Source organism: Battus philenor, unplaced genomic scaffold (genome assembly GCF_028537555.1).
Source record: "Battus philenor isolate CCGP_79_NKW_IND1 unplaced genomic scaffold, ilBatPhil1.0.hap1 SCAF_4, whole genome shotgun sequence".
Taxonomy (NCBI): Eukaryota; Metazoa; Arthropoda; class Insecta; order Lepidoptera; family Papilionidae; genus Battus; species Battus philenor.
In genome coordinates, this window is record NW_027181704.1 from 7130132 (window position 1) to 7151770 (window position 21639).

A 21639-nucleotide genomic window follows, 5' to 3' on the forward strand; every position below is an offset into this window, starting at 1 on the left:
CTAATACATAATTAATGCACAAAGAGGGAATTATATTAAGACTGTATCTCGGGAATTAAACCCGCGACCTACAATCTTAAGTCTCAGTCCTAATGAATATTCCCCAAAAATAATTGACTAATTTGTAATTATATGTCTTTCTTGCCAGCGTGAGCTGATTGTCGGTTGGTATTTAAAGCGCTTCAAGCACTGTGTTAACAATGCGTTGAATGCTTTTGGTTTTAATCTCTTGACTGTAGCGCTTTACGACCGGTAGACGTGTCGTAGGTAGGCCCCACTGGGTGGACCGACGACGTAGTTAAAGTCGCAGGAAGTCGCAGGATACGGCCAGTACAAGACGAAACATCTTGGCGACCTGTGGGGGAGGACTTTGCCTTGCAGTGGGCGTTTATCGGCTGACATGATGGAGATGATGATGACAATAACTTATCTCTCTTGGCAGCCACGGTTCAGGCCTCTAAACAACATATTCCTCCAGATTAGGACTGGCTGCCATGCGACCATCTTTGTACACCGGCTTCTGACTATTAGACTTTTAATCAAAAAGTGAGAATCGTTATAAAAATTAAATATTATTTTAGCAAGGAACACGAGCCACTGTCTTGGCAGTTCGTGTCGGAGCGCACGTCGCTGTCGTCCGACGTGTCCTCTTCACCGACGCTGTGCCATAATACCGAGCATCTCACCGACATGCGACTCTCCATATTAGTTCCGCCAAGGGCTAAGCTTGGTTGCGGGTACGTAGTTTTTATTTTATAAAGTAAGGTCCTCTTACCACTTTTACCATTCACAACGACAACAAATTATAAGCAAACAGAAAAAGTAAACAGTATATAATTTAGAAACAAGTTAAATACTTGACAATATAAATGCGTGGCAGAAGGATATCATAGCATTGAATGCTAGAGACAAAATTCAGATTTGCATTCGTAATTGTGACATTTATATTAAACCATGGATGTAATTGTGTTATAAGAAAGGTTACAAGTTAAAATGATCGTGTTTCATTGAGACAACTTTTTAGAGTTAACCCTCCATTTTTCTTGATCTAGCTAAACAAAATATTTTGTTGAAAATGTGGTTCCATAGTTGTTTTGAATACGACGTGGCGTTGTCACTCTTTGTGCCCGTCTTCGTTAAAGATCTATGAAAGTTTTGCCTAGGTATTTCAGATACCAGAACCAGGATAAATTACATTAACGATATTCTTAAATCTCTTGTTTAGCCTCATTTTACCATTTTACTTAAAAGAAAATATTTGTTTCTTAATTGCATCCATCGCTGAGTCAAGCCGTCATAATGAGCTCAACTTTCGCATACTGTACTTCAATTATTAATACTTATTTACTTTAACTGTAAACTTTATTCGTAAACATCTTTATATTGTTTAATAATATTATATAATAAAGATATTGTGTAATGTAATTGTTATCCAGTCCCTTCAAATTTAGTTTAAATTGTAATAATGAATATAAATGCTATTTTAAAACAAATTATAAATGATTATAATATGTATCCATAGCGTTATAATATGGTTTAATAAAAAATACTCAAGAAAATTACCCGTTGTTTCACATATGGACGTTGAGTAGAAATTGTGATAATAATTGTAATATCATTGTATTGATTCGTTTATCAGCTTCACATTTTTTCACGGAAGATGCATTAAAACATTACTACGGATGCCAGTAAAAGGCAGGTTATTGCGCTTTAATCCATTACAGTGTTGTACTGGTCACTTAATACAATAGATAATAGAATTATCGGATGATGCTACTATTGACATATTTAAATTTTTATTTACGATTTTCTTTAATTTTTTTTTGTATATGTCTTGTACTACGTCTTTGGTACGAAATATTTACAACATTTTAAATTGTATGAAGATTGTGTACATTTAGTACTTTAATTATTAGAAATATTCATATTTATCTTAATTTTTTAATAACTATCTTTTACCAGTTTTAATATAACATGATTGTTATTTTAAAAATACTTATTTTTTCAGAATTTCCAAAGGTCCGGACTGGAAGCCCGGTATCTTCGTGCAGTTTGTGAGAGAAGGTGGGATAGCAAGAGAAGCAGGTTTGCGACCCGGCGATCAAATTTTATCGTGCAATGGTCAAGATTTTGCAAATATTTCATTTAATGAGGTGATTATCTTATTCTAAATAACGTTGTAATACAAAATACGAATAAGTAATTCACTTAGTTAACTTTTTGGTCGCTGGATGCGGAGAGTGCAAGATCGGTCATCGTGGTTTTTTTTGGGGGGGCCTATACCTTGCAGTGGGCGTCTATCGGTCGATTATATAATAATTATTTAGACTTAAGCAAGTATTACTATTATTAATGTATATGTTTCTGGTACTTTAAAAGGCCTTAAGATAGTGTGAGCTTATTCTGCGTGGATCGATCCAACAATCATAGTTCACTAGTTTAAAGATACCTCCAAATATGTATGACATAAAGAAAAGATGAAGAAAGAATTAAAAAAAAATTAGTATAACCACAGTGCTAAGTATAACTAAGTTTTACGGTATCCAACGACTAGTTTGTTCATCAAGGAGACGAACAAAAAAGTAGCGCAGCGACTATGGTTTTCAGTATATCAATAACCATCAAACTTTGCTAATCTCTATAACTTAATAATTTAGGAAATGTGTTTCTTAATTTATCTCATTTAGATAAGCGACGAATATCACATCTTGCTCAGTCAGCATCGAATACACTTACAACAACTTATTTCAGAATGTTTCTAAAAGAAAATATGTGAATATATTAATATGAAAATGAAGCAAAAGGATTAAAAAGAGTCAAGCTGTGAATGAAATTTTTTAGTATTAATTTCTCAAGAGAATCTTCATATTGAGGCTTTAGGTGGTTGTGGGTGATGTGACCTGTGCAATGTACTGTGGTAGTACCAAGGCTTGAGATCGTACAACTAATTTGTCTAGTAATTATGGCGCCTTTCAGTCCCGAACATTAACACCTACTTGTAATATTCGCCAAGACAACAAAAGCGATTTACTAGCACATTATTGATGCTTTACTTATATATACTTCCATACGCTTAAATTGCGTAAGATGTCAACCCACAAAATGCACTGATGACCTTGTTAACGTCGTCAGCAGATGATAGATAGAGGGTGCTTCCAACAAAAAATAAAACTGTTATTGAAAATCTATGAAGGAGACCTATGTCCAGCAGTGATCATTCCACGGCAGAAACGATTATGATTATGGTGACATCTTAAATGTTAGATTTAGTAAAAAACGTACTGTTTTTTTAATAAACACAAGATTTTAATTATTAATATCATCGTTATCCATTTAAAAGCACATTATTATATATTGGACAACTTTCTTAGTGGCGTTTTGTGTCTGGTACAGATGAAGTAGAATGCAGACAAACTTCTTACGAGAAAAAGATGGAAGAAGTTCGTAGGAACATAAACATTAAAATATAACTAAAAACGTTTATTACAAATTTGACATAATGAAACCGTGTTTAGTGTTCTTTGAGTATTTAAAATTTCTATATACATACACAACTTTTGTTAGCTCACTTTGTTCTTACCTAAACAGATAACGTAAACAAAATAATGTATTAACAAGAATAGGTAGTAATATGTGTCTCATGTTTGGTTAAATTATATCTCGTAAATAGTTTCCAATTTCTTTAAAGTCCTTATTTTTAGCCAGATTAACATAATAACGTTAAAAGTAATTCTTGAAATAATTTTATTGTGACTTAGGCTGTGTCTGCAATGAAAGCAAGTGGGCGACTCGAGCTGATGGTCCGAGAAGGTGCTGGGACAGAATTAGTGTCTCCGGAAAGCTCAGGGTACAACAGCTCCGCTTCTTCGGCGGCAGGCGAGCGCAGCCCTGCTTCCATTGCTCCAGTCGTTCCGTTGGCGCCTCCCGCAGCATTACGCCGAAGGTTGGCAAGCGTGGCTGAGGAAGCAGCTGATAGAGCTGATAGGTAAGTGTAAAATTATGTGAAAGTAAGCACTTCTTTTTTTGGGAAGGTCAAACAGTAAAGCACATTTGTGATAAATGACTACTTAGATCCAGAAATCACATTTTTCTTAATACAAAGTTCTTAATTACGGGTCATTGCTGAAATTGTGAAATAAACTTCTACAATAGATAACGCTGTGTAGATATTACTGAAAACGTAAGAATAATATTCCTAATCAACATCGTCATCATCATTTTAGTTATAAGACGTCCACTGTTAGACAAAAGCCGAACCCACAGATTTCCAATAGGACCGATTGAAAGTTTGAATATTATAATTCAAAATAAACAATATTCTTGATAATTTATTGAGAAAATAGGTTGTTTTTTAAATGGTGAGGGTACAATTCAGCAGATTTTATAAACTGGAATCACTATAAAAGAAAATCTTTCTTGTTGATGCTTGTACTGGTCATGTCATACGTTTTGAAATAGTTTTACGAGAAATTTACATTTAATATACTTTAATTACACATTGTTTGATGATTTCACAATTCTTAAAAATGGCATTTTGATATTGTTAATGGCACATAAATTTCTGAGTTTTCAATATAACAACGTGTTCTTCTTCTTGGCTACATAAAAATTTAAATTAAAAATAATTTTGTCTTAAATTACTTCTTTGATTAAGAGGGAATAATATGTTGTACGCTGAATGCAGTTCGTTTCCAACCGGTCCTATAAGAAATCTTTGTGGAGGCCTACGTCCAGCCGAGGGCATCTCTCGGCTGAATTGATGACGATGATGAATAAATTGTTTTATTGTGCTGAAATATTTTTTAATTGATACTCATGGAAACTTTTTTTTAGACTGACTATAAACAGGATGAAGAGAAGGACATGGGACAGCATAGATTTTGATTGGAAAAATGGCAATATACATAACTTTGACGCCCCATCTGACATAGAACCTGATTATGACTGCCCTAGTATTCCAAACAACCCGCATACATATGAAAACAAAACACACAAGAAAAAAAACAAATTAGAATTCGAACCGACAAGAGTGACGAGTCCATTGAATCGAACTATAATTAATTTAACAGAAGATGGCGCCACTATACAGTGCAGTTACGACAATAAGCAAACTCCGAGAAAAAATGTATTTGCCAATGAAACAAATAGAGATAACGATAAAAAGACAATCGTGGTGGAAGTGCATCATATGAGCCCTACGTCTTGCGCAAATACACTCTGTAACTATCCCCCACCAATGAAAAAAGATATCAGTCCTGACACTTCAAGTATATCTAGCTCAGCGACGTTATCGAGCGCTATCGCCGAGGAAATACAAAGACGGAAAATGGTAAACATTTCATGATGTATATCAAACACGTATACTATACTTAGAATTATATTATATATTATAATTATAAGTTTCAATATTTAGGAAACCGGGAGGTAATATTTATGTAAATTACAAGCATAATCCAATGTAACGTATTTAATAATGTTTTTCCATAATTTACTGTGTATTAAACTCTCAAAATTTCATTATTAATTATTTATTTTTATCAAAAAGATACATATATTCATATACCTATACGTTTATATGTGTAGTAAGTGTATACATATAGCGTTTTTCGCAGGGTTTAGCGTGTCGGATACATATCCGTATACAATACATATTGTAAAAGTGTTTAAACGACTTCTAAAGTCAAAAATCAATAAACCTTTCAATCAGTCAGTCACATTTTTTATTCAATCATTATATTCATTAAAAATTAGTAGCTAATCATCCCAAAGGTATATTATCCAAGGAGACAATAATTACTTACGAATTACAGTGAAATTGTTAAACTAAAACAAAACGGTGAAACAAGCTTATGCCCCTATATTTTAAGGATATAAATGATGATAGTGGACTCGCCGAAAGCAGTTTTTCCATTTCTAAAGTGAACAGATTTTAAAATAATGTTAGAATTTTAAATAATACAATACTCGAATAATTATGTAAAATAATATGTATAAAGGGTGAGCCTTTATTCTTAAATTTGGTTTGGATATTACAATAAAAAAATATTTATATATTTGTCCTAACTTTAGTGTAACAAAGCTAAATACAAAACCATATTTTTCTGTACAGAATAAGAAACCCGTGCCCGAAAATGTTGCTGTACCAAATACAGTTAAAAAACCGACTGTCCCAAAGCCTGTTGACAACGAGAAGAAAAAACAACACGACGCCTTAATGGACGAGTTCAAGAAAGTCCATCGAAAAATGTTTGCTAACCAAGATGCGAATGATGAAACACCGAAACCAGAAGATTGCACGGAGGGTGTGGTGAGTTACTGTCGTATATACTTTATTTTAAACTAATAAATACCTACATTTTTTGGAACATCGTAGAATTGTAACGTTGGAAAATGCGTTTAGAAATTTATATTGTTCGTGCTAAGCAGCCAACATGAGAAAGTGGCAGTGAGCATAGCGCACAAAACAGGTGGCGATGGATTAAGATTCTGGAATATAGACCAATAACCGACAAGCTCAACGAAAGACGCTCACCCAAAGGGTGGACAAATGTCCTTGGGACGTCGTCGGGTAGTTTTTGGAAATCTACGTCCTACGACTAAAATAATAATGAATGGGATGGTGTGATTATTTGGTAATTATTTTTTTTCTAGCTAGTGTAGCTAGTGTAGTGGTGTAACTACTCGGAAGATGAATCGTATCCGTGTTCGATATATGAATGCAAACTTGATACATCGTTTTCTATTTTTAGCCGTCTTCATTTGGACTGCCTCAGTACAAACTACATACATATCGCACTATTATTAACCCGCGAGCCTAGACTTACAGCACACTTTTAAAGAAAGAACTTTTATTTAACAAGCGTCTTGTTTGACATACGACTCGCATTTGAGAACTTCGCTGCAATGTTACGATGCATTTCGAGGAACGCCTGCGCAACAAGACACTGCGTTGACGAACATCGTTACAGCTAACGGTCATTTGATACGCCGTGCGACTGTCGCAACCGAAGAATTAAACGGCATTAATTCTTCGTTTCATTTAAGTTAGGATAGTTAAACTGTATACTCCTAAAGAAGCATATGCATTAAATAGAATGTACCAAAAAATAATTAAAGCCAAAAATAAGGAAAAAGTTCAGGAAGATATACGGTATCATGAATCACACTATTTCCTATATCGCAGGGCGATGGTAATAAAGTGGAGCGCTTTACCCATAGTTTTCTACCCCTTTCTATTCTACCTACAACTATTCTACCCCTATATGTTTCAAAACCTGTAGTTTTTAAACAAAGATCCTATACAACACTCTAACTCATATATTTCTTACATTAATGCCTCCATTTTATTTTGAGATCTAGTCGTAGGTCCCCTTTTCCTCATTATCATTATTTCAGATGAAAGACGTCCACGGCTGGACATGGACCTGAAACATAGATTTCAAATTGGACTGGTTTGATGACTGGTCTGCATTCAGTGTCTTTCAACCATAACCAGCCGGTCTGTCCTTTTTGTGGGTGGGGATCGCTGCGTTGGCTGTTCTATGGTCTCCACTTCAAAAACTTAAAGCCAGAGTAGCCATCAGTTTCGCGTGTTATGTATGAGGTCTGCTCACTGCCAATTCAAAATTGCCTATTTGTTGAGTTATGTCGGATTCTTTTATTCGCCTACAAATTTCTTTATTACAGTTTCGATCTCGAATAGAAATCCCGAGGATAGCATGGGAAATGGCGAGTCATAACCGTAGAACATTCGTAAGCTTACCATTTAGGCCTTGAGCTTACTTATCCTAATTGTAATATAATATGTTCTTAATTCGTTTCACCATTTTTAATCTGTACCACTAAATAGGTAAATTTCCTGTCTGCGTTGCCATAAAATACTACGTTTGTCATCCAAATAAAAAAAATCCGCTGTTATCGATAAGTGCGTTTTACCAGCAAATGTTGTATCACCGCTTAACATCTTGTGCGATCGCAGTCGTGTCTGCCTGTTATGATTAAAAGAAATACTGAGAAATCAATTTAAAATTATTTTTAAATATTGGTGGGTCTTTTTTATACAAATATTGTCTGAATACATTGGCGTATTCATGATAGTATATTTCCGTACACTCAATTTTCATGAAATGCAATGTTCCAATTTCAAAACAAGGCCGCGTGATTGTGTAATGGTTAGAATTTGGACAGTGGTCACGATCGCTCTGAAAGGGGTTTGTTTCATAACTCATAACTGTATTAGTCACCTGAATTTTAAAAAATGCACAACTTTTTAATAAGTTAAGAATAGGTTTACTTGCATCACGCGTTCTATTGCTCATGTAAATTGTTCCTGTTTCTATAAAGAACTAGACTGCTTTTGAACCCATTTATATTTGACCTGTCGGTAATAAGTTTTTACATTAATTCCAGTTTTATATGTGATTTGATGAATAATGATAGTATGCCATCCCCATTAAGAAACAAACTGAGAACGGCATATTTCGTCAAACGAGAAGATAATGAAAGAAATTTCTTAATTTCACCTGCACATCTTTTAATTTGGTTATTCTCTTGTATACAGATCGCTATTTCCTGTTTAAGAGCGTCAGGGTGTTGTAATATCTGTTGCTATTATTGGGTAACCGGGAGAACTTCTAAAGCCAATATTAGTATATTGCTGCTGATACCGCCGTAGTTCACCTTAGGTATGCAAGTTCTTCTAATTTCTTCCTTCCATCAGTCCGCCGAGCGTTCGCGAAGATGCCACTGATACTCTTTTTTTCGATTCATACTTCGCCACGTTTTCTTAACGCTCGGTATAGTAGTTTCGGTAGTGTTATATTACTTCTAAAGCGTTAGGGCTGAGATGAAGTGGCTAAAAATTATGTTATATGAATTTAAGTATGTAGTAGAACGTCTTCGAGCTTGAAAAGGTAATTCGGTTTTCAGAAATTTCGCTTGAATTTTCTTAACTAATATCACTTACTACCAGGTTGTTTTTCTTTACAGTTATTAATTAAAAATAATTGACTTTGCAAATTGCTTTCTAATCCAATCTTACCACTGCCAGTATCTGTAGACAGACATTGATATAAAGCAATTTGATCATATAATGTTGACTTGCTATTTGCTAATACTATGCAGCGCTATACTTGTAGTTTATTGTGATGCACTAATTTGTCTTAGTATTACACTTATAAATAAACACATTAAACAAGCATACAATCACAAACAAAATAAACAAAATAGAAAATAATACAAACAACGAACTCGTGTACTTCTTGTATGACACGGTTAAATAAACATTGTATTTGTTTATTGCTCTCTTTCTATATCGTATAATGACATTTAATACAGAAAAAATACTTTAATATTTCATGATTACTATTGCCTAAAGGCAGGCCTGGGTATACCCCCCATTAGGTAGACTGACGCCATAGTTAAGTCGCAAGAATTCACTGGATGCGGGGAGCGCAGTATCCGTTACCATGGCGTTGGGGAGTACTATGCCTAGCATTGGGCGTCCATGGATCATTTATTTGCCGATTATCATATTATTTTTACGTAATGCATGCTGTATTGATTTAGATTTAAGATACACATTATTTAGCACAGTATTTTTCATGTTAACTTGTATTTATTTCTTGTGTTGTCCAAATGAACTTACAACATGGATTGAAATAGTTCTCAATCACATAATAAAGATAAGTCTAGTGAAATTATTTCTTATCTGAATTTATATGTACTATTCGCTAAGGAATACAGACAAACAAATGCATAAATATAAAAAAAGATAATTGAAATACACAAAAAAAAATGAAAGGCTTCTATTATGTTAAAGCGAAACATTAATAATTGCACTCACAAACCGTTAAAATTTTTGTGCTGACTAAATACAAACTGACACAACCTATGCGAAATAGATTGTGTCAGTTTGTATTTAGTTTTTTCTTACAAACAGTCCGTTAATAAAAAGTGCTTGAACTAATGGAAATAAAAATTTGGTTAATGGTTTGACAATGTAAGATCAAAGATCAAAACGTTTAAATAGAGACTTGCAAAACGTTTACATTGGATTATTACAAACAGATCAATAGTTATGAATGAAAGAAAATAAGAGAATTGAGGAGACCCGTAGTCGAACGAAAGTAACCGATTTAGCCCGGCGGATTGGAAAGTTGAAGTAGCAGTGGAAAGGCTAAATAACGCGCAGAACACATACCCGCCGGGGCCTTAAACTTCTGAAGTGAGACCATGGACCAGCAGGCGCATAGAACCTCTACCTTCAAGGTTGGTAAACAAGAACCTTGTTAAGTCGTCGAAAGACGTTGGGTGCAGGCTGCTTCCAACTGGATCTATTGGAAATCTATGGAGGAGGACTATGTTCAAAAGTGGACATTCCACGAGTGAAAAGACTAATAGTTAGTTACGTTTTCGTTTTTAATAATTCTTTGTATATAATTTTGTGCCTTTTGCACGCGTATTATATGAGTTCGCTTAGTGATGTCATCTGAATTGCATAATCACTATATAAAATATTATTCTCAGATATAATTAGTTCACGTGCCTTTGCAAGCTTCCCAGGAGTATTTCGACACGTATACACTATTCGCTTCCCATCATTTTTGTTAAATGAGTTTAACAGACAAATATAATTGATAACTTTGTTTATGGAGAAATACATTTACTGAAATTTATACAGTTTGTACGTAAATTTACCATGATAATCATCATACATGATAAAATATCATAATGAAAATACTATACGATTGTCAAAATAAATATTAAAGTCACACACTCTATATTATATTTGTGTCAAATTTAACACTATCACTCTTTAATTGTAAATATTTTGGACCAATTTGTCTTTTACTGTTCTTCATAGAATACGGCCAATTTTTTTTTCATTTGAAGATGTTTAATTGTGCGCCTAAAAATAAAGATCCTTCTTTACAAAAGACTTCTTGCCTTTTTTAACATTTACAGTTTCATCGGATTTTAGATGTAGTTTCTTCAAAAGCTTCGGCTTTGACTATCGCGTCGATCTAAACAATTCATATTTATGGAACGATTCAGCAGACTGGCTCTCAAGAGAGCCCTCGACTTGAGCTGTCATTTGAAACGTGTTTAGCATTCTAAGTGTAAGCTGAGGTGAAGTTCTTGCTAAAAAAAACATTTAAAGTAAGAGTTAGCTTTTTTGCATAGTCTTTTTTGGAACTAATAATGCTCGATTATAATGTATAAATATATAATGTAGTGTCTAATAAACATAACGTATAAACCAACGCAATTGTTCCAATCACCAAACAATATTATTTTACGATAATTGTGGTTGTAAATCAACTTATAAAGAATACATATGCTTTAGTATACTCGTCTATCTTGACATACATTCATTCTATTAATGAAATATAACTTAGAACATAACAGGCTAATTGTCTGGTATTTTAAATGCAAACGTTGAGTATTGAGGAGTATACAAACTCGATTGTATTATATAATTCTTGTATAAAGAAACAAGAAGTTACTTTGTTCGCTTTGTATTGACAAAAATATATATCTGGTTTAACGCCGTTTCCCGTGGCTCTTCCTCTGCTGGAGAACAAGGTGAATGGTGTCCATAATACCACCGAGGAGGAATAAATTGCAGGGATCAAGATAGTAAGCTAATTTATTTCGTACTCGATGAAGTTATGTCAGACTTGCGACGGCTAAACCTCCAAACAGTACTTATTTTATCGCTACGCGACGTGACGGCGAGTCATATTTTTTAAAGTTTGTTTATATTTGACTCAAATATATAATTGATAAATTGTTCGATGGTTTTTGTTGTAAAATGCTATTGCACTAGAAATTTAGGGACTAACGTTCAAAAAAAAATGAGACAAGTAATTTTGACAGTCTTCTCTTGATATGAAATTTTTTAAATTAATCGAATTTCTACATTAGATTCACGCATTTTGACAAAAAAAACAAATGATACATCTAACTCTAAGCAAAATTTTACTAACTTGTTTATGTTTATTTAAAACCTTTTTAATATCACCAAAACCAGAGAAATACAAATACAACCAAAGAGATTTTATTACAAGTTCAATAATGCTATTTACATGTATATCGCTGTAATTCTTCTTCTCGTTTCGTGAGAATAATAAACTCCCGCCAGTCCAATATTCAAAGAATAAGCAGAGCAAGTGTTGACTGTTTTTATTCAGCGATTGGTCTGATATTTCCTCAGTTGCTGACAGTACAATTCTTCGAGATATCTTTCGGCCTAATTTCTTTTTCAACTTCATCGCGGTTTCAACGCAGAACAAGTCTTATTTTCGAAGCTTTTCAAGACCCGAATTCCTTAGTTAGTTATTGTGTGATTATATGATTAAATGTACCCGAAATATTTTACGCACGATTTATCTTTGTTTTGCGTTAAAAACGCTTTATTATGGATAAACAATTGGAATTCTGGTCTATTACTCGTGTTACTGACAAGTCAAGAGACTTAAAAAAAACGGTTTATCAAACCAAAGGTCCAATTAACTAGCTTATACAAATACTTTTTTCTGAAATATCGCAATAGCGTTCTTTAAAGCTTTGCTTCTTTAAAGTGCGGCTTTGTTCTATAATCGTGCGTTCCCATCACTCAAATTTTCTTGTCGAATTACCGTTTATTCCTTTATTTTAAGAAAATTAAATCAAAGGACTCTGGGTCTCTATGCCAATCGTTGAGAACGACATAAGCGACCGTTAAATGCTACTCTCCACTTAAGTACTCCCAATCTAAAATGAAATTGAATTGTCTGACTCTAAGAAGTACTGCTGCTACTATGATATTCAAAAGAAATATGATATACAATCACAAGATAGTTAAAAAAGTTTTTAATAACAAAGTTGCGTTTCCATCGCATTGAAGAATAAACGTTTAAAACATTTTAGGAATGACGCTGTGTTTTACGACAGAAAATGAGGCCGAAGCGTTTAAATCAAATTAATTTAACGATTTTGAAACGAGAATTGTTACTAGAAACCGGTGTAATTAATCATTGTACTCTTTAGGCTATTTCTATTTAACTGTTTAAAAATACAGTAACAAATTTGTCACAGCTTTGAAAAAATAATACAGTTAATTAAACAATGACTTACATTGTTTCTTAATATTCTTAGAAACCGCCAAGCAAATAAGTAATCATAATCACTCGATATAATATATTTCGTGAAAATAAGTAGTTTTTTGATTCAATGAATCTATGTACCACAGACATTAGAGACTGTGCCTGTGTTTTACAATAACACTTAGTATTTTCCTATTTTTTGCTCAGGTTTCTGGATGTCTCAGTATTTACAAAGCTAAATTACTTCTTCTTGAACTATTTCCTTATTTAAACTATTTTAAACTAAATTAAACTCAACTAATTTCTATTTTTTTGCCATTAACATTGTTTTTTTTTATTATTTAGTAGCGACTTATTTCTTTGTTTGTTTTTAACAGCTTCTAGTCTAGTTTTTAACATTACGGTTTGTGCGATCCCGCCCTCATCCCTACTTTATCATGTTCTTATCCTTAGGTTGTACACCAGTACCTGTGCGTTCGTTGTTGATTTCGCCACATTTTTTCGATGAATATTGCAGTCGCATCTTGAGTCTCATCTGCGTAATACACACATTTGTTCGTGTGACGAGATATTGCTACCACCGCTTGATAGACTATAGTATACAGCTCGTGGGTGTATGTTGTTCGACGAACAGCAATGACCGCTTCGCTCTTTAGCTCCAAAACCTCGTGTACGGTGAACGTCCTTCAGTCTAAGTCTGTACCATAGCCATAGCTAATGAGATGTGGTTTATTCGCCTGGGTGTGTCAGGTATTCGGCGTTTCTTTGTTTCGGGATATTCTCCTCAGAGTTAGGACACCTATTCAGGGAGTGCACCACCTCCTTGGACGAATATATATTTTTGTATACTATCATCAAGGGTCACCTTAGTGCATCTCGCTACCACTACACTCGAATCCTCGTTAGGAGCTGCGAGGCATAATAGAGTCCCCTTTTTGTCGAGGGGTACAAGACTTGCCATTTAGTCGTAGGCCGCCTTATACCTGTTTGCGAAAACTCCTCGTACTACTTCGCCACTATTGTTGTTGTAGATGACTGCACCGGAAATAAGTAGTCATTATTTATCTGTCGACGCTATTATAATCGCATATCAATTGCAAGCCTTAATACAGCTAAATGCCGATGTGTCGATCAGTATCTGTCAACATAATATTAAAAACTCTGCCTAAATAATAATATAGGCAGTACCTTTAAAAATAACGATAATCTTAAATTGTAAAATTTTTCATAGTGATCGTTTTATAGAGGATGATTTAGAATAGGTATAGAAGCTTTGAAGAGTTTTGCTGACAAATGAACTATACATCCATTGCGTGTATATATTGACTACCAATTAAAAATACTAAAATTTTTATATATTTATAAGTGAGGAAATCACCATAGACATATTACTTTAAATAATGATTGAACACGTTTTTATTAAGTTTCAATTTTGTTGCTCAGTGACTGCTAATAATTATGGGTTTTACCAAAGCCATGTTCTTTTAATGCGCTTAAACAAATTAAGTAATATTTTTATTTCAACTTAGACACTAACAGCATCGGGCATTAGCTTAGAGCAAAAAAATATTCATATGAGGCACCGCATGTAAGTTGTAATTAACTTTAGATGCGTTAACATCGGATATTATTCTTTTGTTTTCACCTTTTCTTTATGGAGTTATTAAAAAATACTCCTTGAGATATGTCCGTGTTGCACTGCCATATTATATAAAGAAATTCTTTTGTATATCTCCCAATTCAATGTACCTTTTCGTGGAACACAACACGAAGTAATTTTTTTAATGTTATGGTCGCTTTCGTAAGGCTGTTGCACCCGCATGTTGTTTTTTACTTTCTTTTTAAAATGAACTTTCGACGATCTTTATACAGCTAATATCAAAATTTATAAGTATTCTTTAAAAATAAATTGGCAATCTTTTAAAAATTCTACGGATATTCTTCCGAAGCCTAGTTTTGAGACAGTAAAAGCAATTTAAATGGTATATTTACGAGTACGTTATTGAAAACACGAAAGCGTTACGGCAAAACCTCGCGTGTTGATCTTATTTCCTTATTGTATACGAATTTTATAAAAAGTGATACGAGACGAGTTGTAAGACGTGACAGGGGCAATTCCATTGCAATTTCCATTTGATAGAAACTACAATTATACTTTGTCATAATTAATTATCGATGACTAAGCAATATTTTGAACCTTTATTAGAGCTTTTCTTGGTTTGATTTATTGTTTCCTTCTAATTTTATACATAGTTCTTTTGAATACATTACGCTTTATTAATGTCACTATTTAACCAAAATAGGATCTTCCGTTCAAAATTTCTTAACTATACTATTATTTATTACCTTTGTTTGGTAATATAACTTCTGAGAACTTTAATATCTGTGTATCATTCTTTAAATTTAAATATAAAATAACTTTTTCTGGAATTTAATTTCATTTAAATTTGTCACCCTTTTTAGAAAGACAAAAAAAAACACGATTTAATTATGTTTCATTCAATAATTTTTTACGCTAATTAAATTTGAATCTCTGATGGTTCTTTTACGGATAATTCTCTTTTGTGAAATTATCATGGCTTGTAATACTCGTGATTATTGTATCCAGTCAAACTGTGTACGTCGTCAACTATTATTTTATGACCATACGATTAAATATTAATGGCCCATCAATACATATATTGGATGTTACAACATACGTGTAATGTTTTGTGCGTGTCTTATGTAATCGCTTCATTTTACCAAAAAATAAGTAACAACATTTTGTTTTAGTTTTGATAGCTGACGAAATAAACGTCAAGTCGACACGACTCTTGCCTCTTACGTAATACCATTTAATAGAGCGCGGATACCTAGGTTTTTTGTAGTAATAACTTAAATGTTTGACGTGTGAAGAGGTAAGTATTATTGAAAAAACAACATTTCATTAAAAAAAATTGTAACATGTTTTTCTTTAACGTTTAAAAAATAACGTGCGGTAAAGGCATACGTAACGTGTAATTATTTGTCTTTATATCTCTGACGAAAAAAAGCGTAGTAAACTTATAAGAATAATTACGTGGCGTTTAAAAACAAATATAATATGTCGGATGTTTTTTTACATTTTTATTACGATTAGTTTTGTATAAAAGCGATTATTCAAACCGTTGTCATATCCACTTGAATTGTTTATTTTAATTGGAAAGATATCTTATTTAAAATATAACAACCATGCAAAGTTCAATTTGTTATGTCATACAAGTTACATATTTCCATTCGCAAGACGACATTGCACAAAATTTGTAGTGTACTTTACCAATATTCCACAAAATATTTATCATTATTTCGTGGTATTCAAATTAATCCTTAACACCGACATGTTTTTTTTTGGAAGCTAATAGTTAAGATATGTATATATACATCTCGTAACCTCCATAAATAAATGTATTGATAAGACGTCTAGGTAATGTAATGTCTGACCTTTATAACTTTTGAGTTTTTCGTGAAAGTTAACCATTAATGATATTCCCTTTGGTAATCCTGAAAAACCTCTGACCACTAGAGATTTAATTACAAATTAGTGATCAAATTTGCTTAATAATAATAATAGCGGTCAGCATTATAAGCACGCTTGTCTGTTGTCGCTGGCGGTTGTATGTGTATTGACCGAGGGTTTTTTTGCCAATGGCTTTGCGCTGACTCTACCCGGGCGGTATAGTAACCGTGCCGGGGCACTGATTTAGCATGAAATCATACCGCTGATAACGTACCGCCCCGCGCCCGCCTTCAGGTGTATCCAAACCTGTGTTACCTTGTCTCCGTCAGTTACCTGTTAGCTCTCATGGTTGACGTTCGCTTATTATACTAAGTTTAAAAAAAACATCGTATTGTAATTTTTCTTGAGTCGGAAAAATTTTTATAACCTTCGCGCGCTCTTGACTTTTTGTGACTTTTCAATGCACTAATGAAATACGACTTTATTAAGCGAAATGCTACATCGGTGAAATGTTAATTTAAGTCAATATTGCATTTCGATACCTACCGACGCGAATGTGCAATTGTTTCGTTGGTGAATTGTGAACGTTGTTGTTACAATGAAGAAAAATGTTAAATCAAAGCCTCTGTTTGTAATTCAGTGCTATGAAGTAAGTAAATGATGTAACTATCAAATTAATTTTATATGAATTTGTTAAAAGTTTCATTTTTACTGCGTTATTTATACGGCTTAGTTATCAGTTAATAGTTTGCATTAGATACGTTCAGTTATCTCGCCACGGAATTCTAATATATCTGATATATATTGCTTTAAATTTGAAATAACATAATATCTTAAATTAATTTATCGAAACACCTATGTGTTTTACAGACATTTGAGTTAAAATTAGATATATTTTGTACGTTGTACAAGTACGCGTTTGCAAATGCATATTTTACTGATAAAACAATCGTCGTAAATGTACAAAACTTGTCTTGTTAATTGCTATTGAGCAACATACGTCACCTTTCTCGTGTAATGTTTTCCATTTATATTGTGCGACGTTATCCTTTAGTTAAGCGGCAGGGCATGAAAATTACGTCATTTTCTTGTTTCTTATGTGTTTTTGCGGTGTAGCTGCAGCTTCATTTATACAAAGTTCAATGTCGGAGACCTCTATCGTTTAAGATTTATACGTATTTAAGCTAAGCAGGTGCAATTTAAGTAAATGATTGCGTACCTTGTATATTATTCTTTACAAATTATGCACAATCATCAGAGTACTAAGAAGAATATTGATTAAAGCCATATGTTATTGCTATGCTATATATTGTTATTGTCACACAAGACACGTTAAAGCTAGAAATATTACTTATCAAAATAGAACATTTTATACGAGGCTATCTTTCAGTATATTTTCCGTAGACGACAGCGAATAAAATAGCGGGAGCTGTGAATACCAAAATATTAGTCGGAAGTACATAAAAAGTATGTATTTTAGACTTTAAAAATCTAAATTTTAATGAATTCCATTGGAACAAAATAAACAATTTTTCATGGCATATTAAGATTCTTCTATATTTTTAAATAAAAGATAATGAGATAAGATATTGAAAGTAAAAGTGAGACGATTTTGCACAATTTTATTTATTCGATTGTGTAATGTAAGCATAATGTAATTGCCGACCTTTTCGGTCAAACTCCTTACCTCTTAGTCAGTTTAAAGATTCTAAAAAGTGTATTGATTTTTTCAGTATTAATAAAACTAATTTAGCTTTTAAAATTTGTTTCTTTAGTATGTCGCGTGATATCTACTATAGTATAAATTTTTGATACAATAGTATGGTTGGTATGATATCGCCAATTTTTACACTGGTGTTACATAGTTACAAACATTTTATTGTTAAGCCATCCGTCGTTCATATGATACGTAAAATTAAAATATTACCTATTTATAGTCTTGACAGACTCATCATCATCATCGTTTCAGCAGTAGGATGTCCGCTGCTGGATATAGACGTCCCCCATACTTAAATATACCTTTTTTTTAAATTATTTTTTTTAAATAATTTATTTTTTTATTTACTAATTTTGTTATTAGGAACGGCAGTCAAAGCTCGAGTTGAAAAAATCTGCTCCTATTGCAACCGACGTTCCGGACAGTAATGGCATAAAACAAAATAGGGTAGCGACTGACAACCCCCCACCTCCACCTCCAGTAAGTGTATGAATAGATGTAAGAAAAAAAATCCCGAGAAAATTTATTCTTCATAAATTATAGAACGAAGTTAATTCTTGCTTTAGCGTTAAACACAGCTACTACTAAATATAATAAAGCTAATTTAAGCGTAACAATATAGAAAAACATCTAGACCGGTACAATTATATAAGGTAAAGCCAAACAATTGTTATCTGGAAAGATCGTTCTTGACAGATTCGTTGCAGTGGCACTAACAAATATAAATGTCAAATAAGAGAGTGACATTTCGTATACAAAAATTTATGTGCTTTATTTTTCATGTCATACACATCTAATGAAAAAACACACGTATCATTTTAAAAAAGATTTTATAAATATAATAATTGACTTATTTTGTATTAGGTTCATTGAGAAATTATCATGTTATTAAAAAAATAGTTTCACGTTCATTTTTTTATCTGAACAGACTAACTAAACGCACGATTCTCAAGCCACAGTACGCACAATACTTTTAACGGTAATGTTTACTTTCCAGATGCCAGTTTTGAATGGTTATCAAAATGGTACAATAAAAGGTATAAATTCGAATACTAAAAAGATCGACACCATCAAACGCACACCGACACCTGATTACAACAGCAAAAACGACACTCAATTAGAGTATACATTGAAAAATATTAAAGAGGAAAATGCCGAAATAGAGTCGCTCGAATCTTATAAATTAAAAAATCCTTTAAACATGCAACCAAAGCCACCTTCGAATTATTTTATTAAAGCCCCGAATGGGACAGCCACGATGAAAAAAATAGCTCGACCTGTGTCTGTCACAATTGGGGAGTACGTTAACAACGTCGGAAGACGAGAGCCGTTGAAACTTGATTTCCTCAACGGAGACAAAGTCGATGGTCATTTACCCTCAGCAGATGAACCAATATCTAGTAGGTTACAATCAGAATTGGCTCTTACATTATCTAGATCCAATTTACGTAAGAAGACTGAAGCCTTGGTAAGTATGGAATTCTAGAAATTCTTCAGCTTATATATTACCTAAGAGCTATGTTTATTGTTCATGTTTAACGTTCTTTTCTAACAACTAATCATTTTCAGGATAAATCTTTCAAAATATCTGTAAATAAGAAACAGCTCGTATCTTTAGATAAAAACTTTCATGCTAGATACGGCAATAATCTCTTACCGCTGTCTGCGTCCATCAGAATACCGAAAGTCTCAAAATTGAAATATTGATAAATTTCTGCAACAATAATTCGACTTGTAATGCTTCTTCTAGCTTCATTAACACGGTTATAACGTAACAAATAGATAAAATATGAAGCGTTAAAGCGACTATTAATGAAATGTAAGATAAAAAAAATAATAATTGCACATTTTTTGTTGGTGACAATATTAATTTAATGGGTTGGCTAGGAACACGGGCTATTCTTAGCATTAATCTTAAATAATAACAACTTATTACTTCTACATTTCTAACTTAACGTTTATTTAACGTTTGTAGTTACGAACAACGTTCACGAAGGTGATGGTTTCATTAATACCTATAAATATTTGTTTTATTAATTTCTTTATATATAAATAATCTGAAATTATTAGAGACACAAAAAATTAATATACGCACTATTCAACAAAATTTTGTTTTACTTTAAATTGTAAATACTGTATGTTTTTTAAAAAGACAGTTTATTGAATTCATAACATTTGAATTACATACACTCTATATTAATAATCTTTTTTAAGGTTTTGGTAAAACGTGAATTAAATTGTTATCTCGTTTTTAATAATTACGTAGTAATTAACACATAGTAATTAAGAACAAATAATTAAATAATAATTTTTTTACAGGCTGATGCAGGACGATGACGGATGTTCGCTTCATATAAAACAATATTATTATTATTTATTATTAGGCAATTTTAGTGCAACACGAATTTTATAAGAACTTGCGTATTATTAAGTTAATCATTATAATAAAATAACGTAATTTTTGATAAATTATGTTTTATGCAAATTATACTTACATTTATCTTTTTTTTCCAAAATATTTGAAGACTCATGTTATCAGTTTTAAAAAATCTTTAAGAATTACACATTAAAAATATGGTTCCCCGAAATTACCCGTACGCCACAATAGATAAGAATGTGATATACGACTTTAAATTCAATAAAAAATATTTGTTTTATTTTTTTTTCCAATAACTATTTTAAGGATTATGTTGTATAAGTAGATTTAAACATTTTGGTTAAATTAGTAGAATTCAACCAAAGTTATCTCTTAGGTAATAACGAAAATGTAAGATTACTTAAACTTGTTAACATGATGAGACACACTGTGGAATGTAATTAAGACACGTAAGAGCTTCTAAGCAATGATTAATTTTGTATCAGAAAAAACATAAATTTGCGTGAAACACCTAAGTCATTATCATATAATAAAGGAGCGTGTATGCAGTAAATTTCTTTTTATTTTACCACTACCCCTTTGCCTTATTAAAATATCGTCCAATAATGGCAAATGCAGAAATGAGCGGATATGATTAACTTCTCTTTAAGAGTCTTGGTTACGTAAACGACATAAATAAGGTCGCTAGAAGTCGCTGGATGCAGGCAGCGCAACGACCGGACCTGAGAGGAAGGGAGGTCAATGCGTTGCAGTAGGCGTTTATCGGCTGAAACGAAGAAGAAATAGGGTCTTGGTAGGCATTTGGTTTATTTACATTTTTTCTTAATCCTTTCTTATTTTTATTTACAATAACATTACTGCTCATGTACTTACGAATAGCTCTTAAATTTATAAAAGATGCTAAGACCTAAGGTACTGGTTTAAAAGAGCTAAAATTCAGTAAACGAGTTACAAGAAAATCAACAAGTTTTATGTCACAACA

The 21639-nt window shown here is 32.6% G+C and overlaps 1 protein-coding gene across 1 annotated transcript in view; it reads left to right on the forward strand.

The window, feature by feature from the left end:
* The window catches only part of LOC137928655 (uncharacterized), a 55976-nt gene extending 34766 nt beyond the window's left edge, over nt 1-21210 (forward strand). Inside the window, exons 5-12 of the mRNA XM_068771566.1 lie at nt 582-737; nt 2009-2153; nt 3759-3985; nt 4834-5329; nt 6110-6307; nt 18644-18760; nt 19278-19748; nt 20600-21210. Coding sequence (XP_068627667.1) covers nt 582-737; nt 2009-2153; nt 3759-3985; nt 4834-5329; nt 6110-6307; nt 18644-18760; nt 19278-19748; nt 20600-20617 — 1828 coding nt within the window. The 3' untranslated portion in view covers nt 20618-21210. The remainder of the gene's footprint in view (nt 1-581; nt 738-2008; nt 2154-3758; nt 3986-4833; nt 5330-6109; nt 6308-18643; nt 18761-19277; nt 19749-20599) is intronic.
* Nucleotides 21211-21639: the final 429 nt, after the last annotated feature.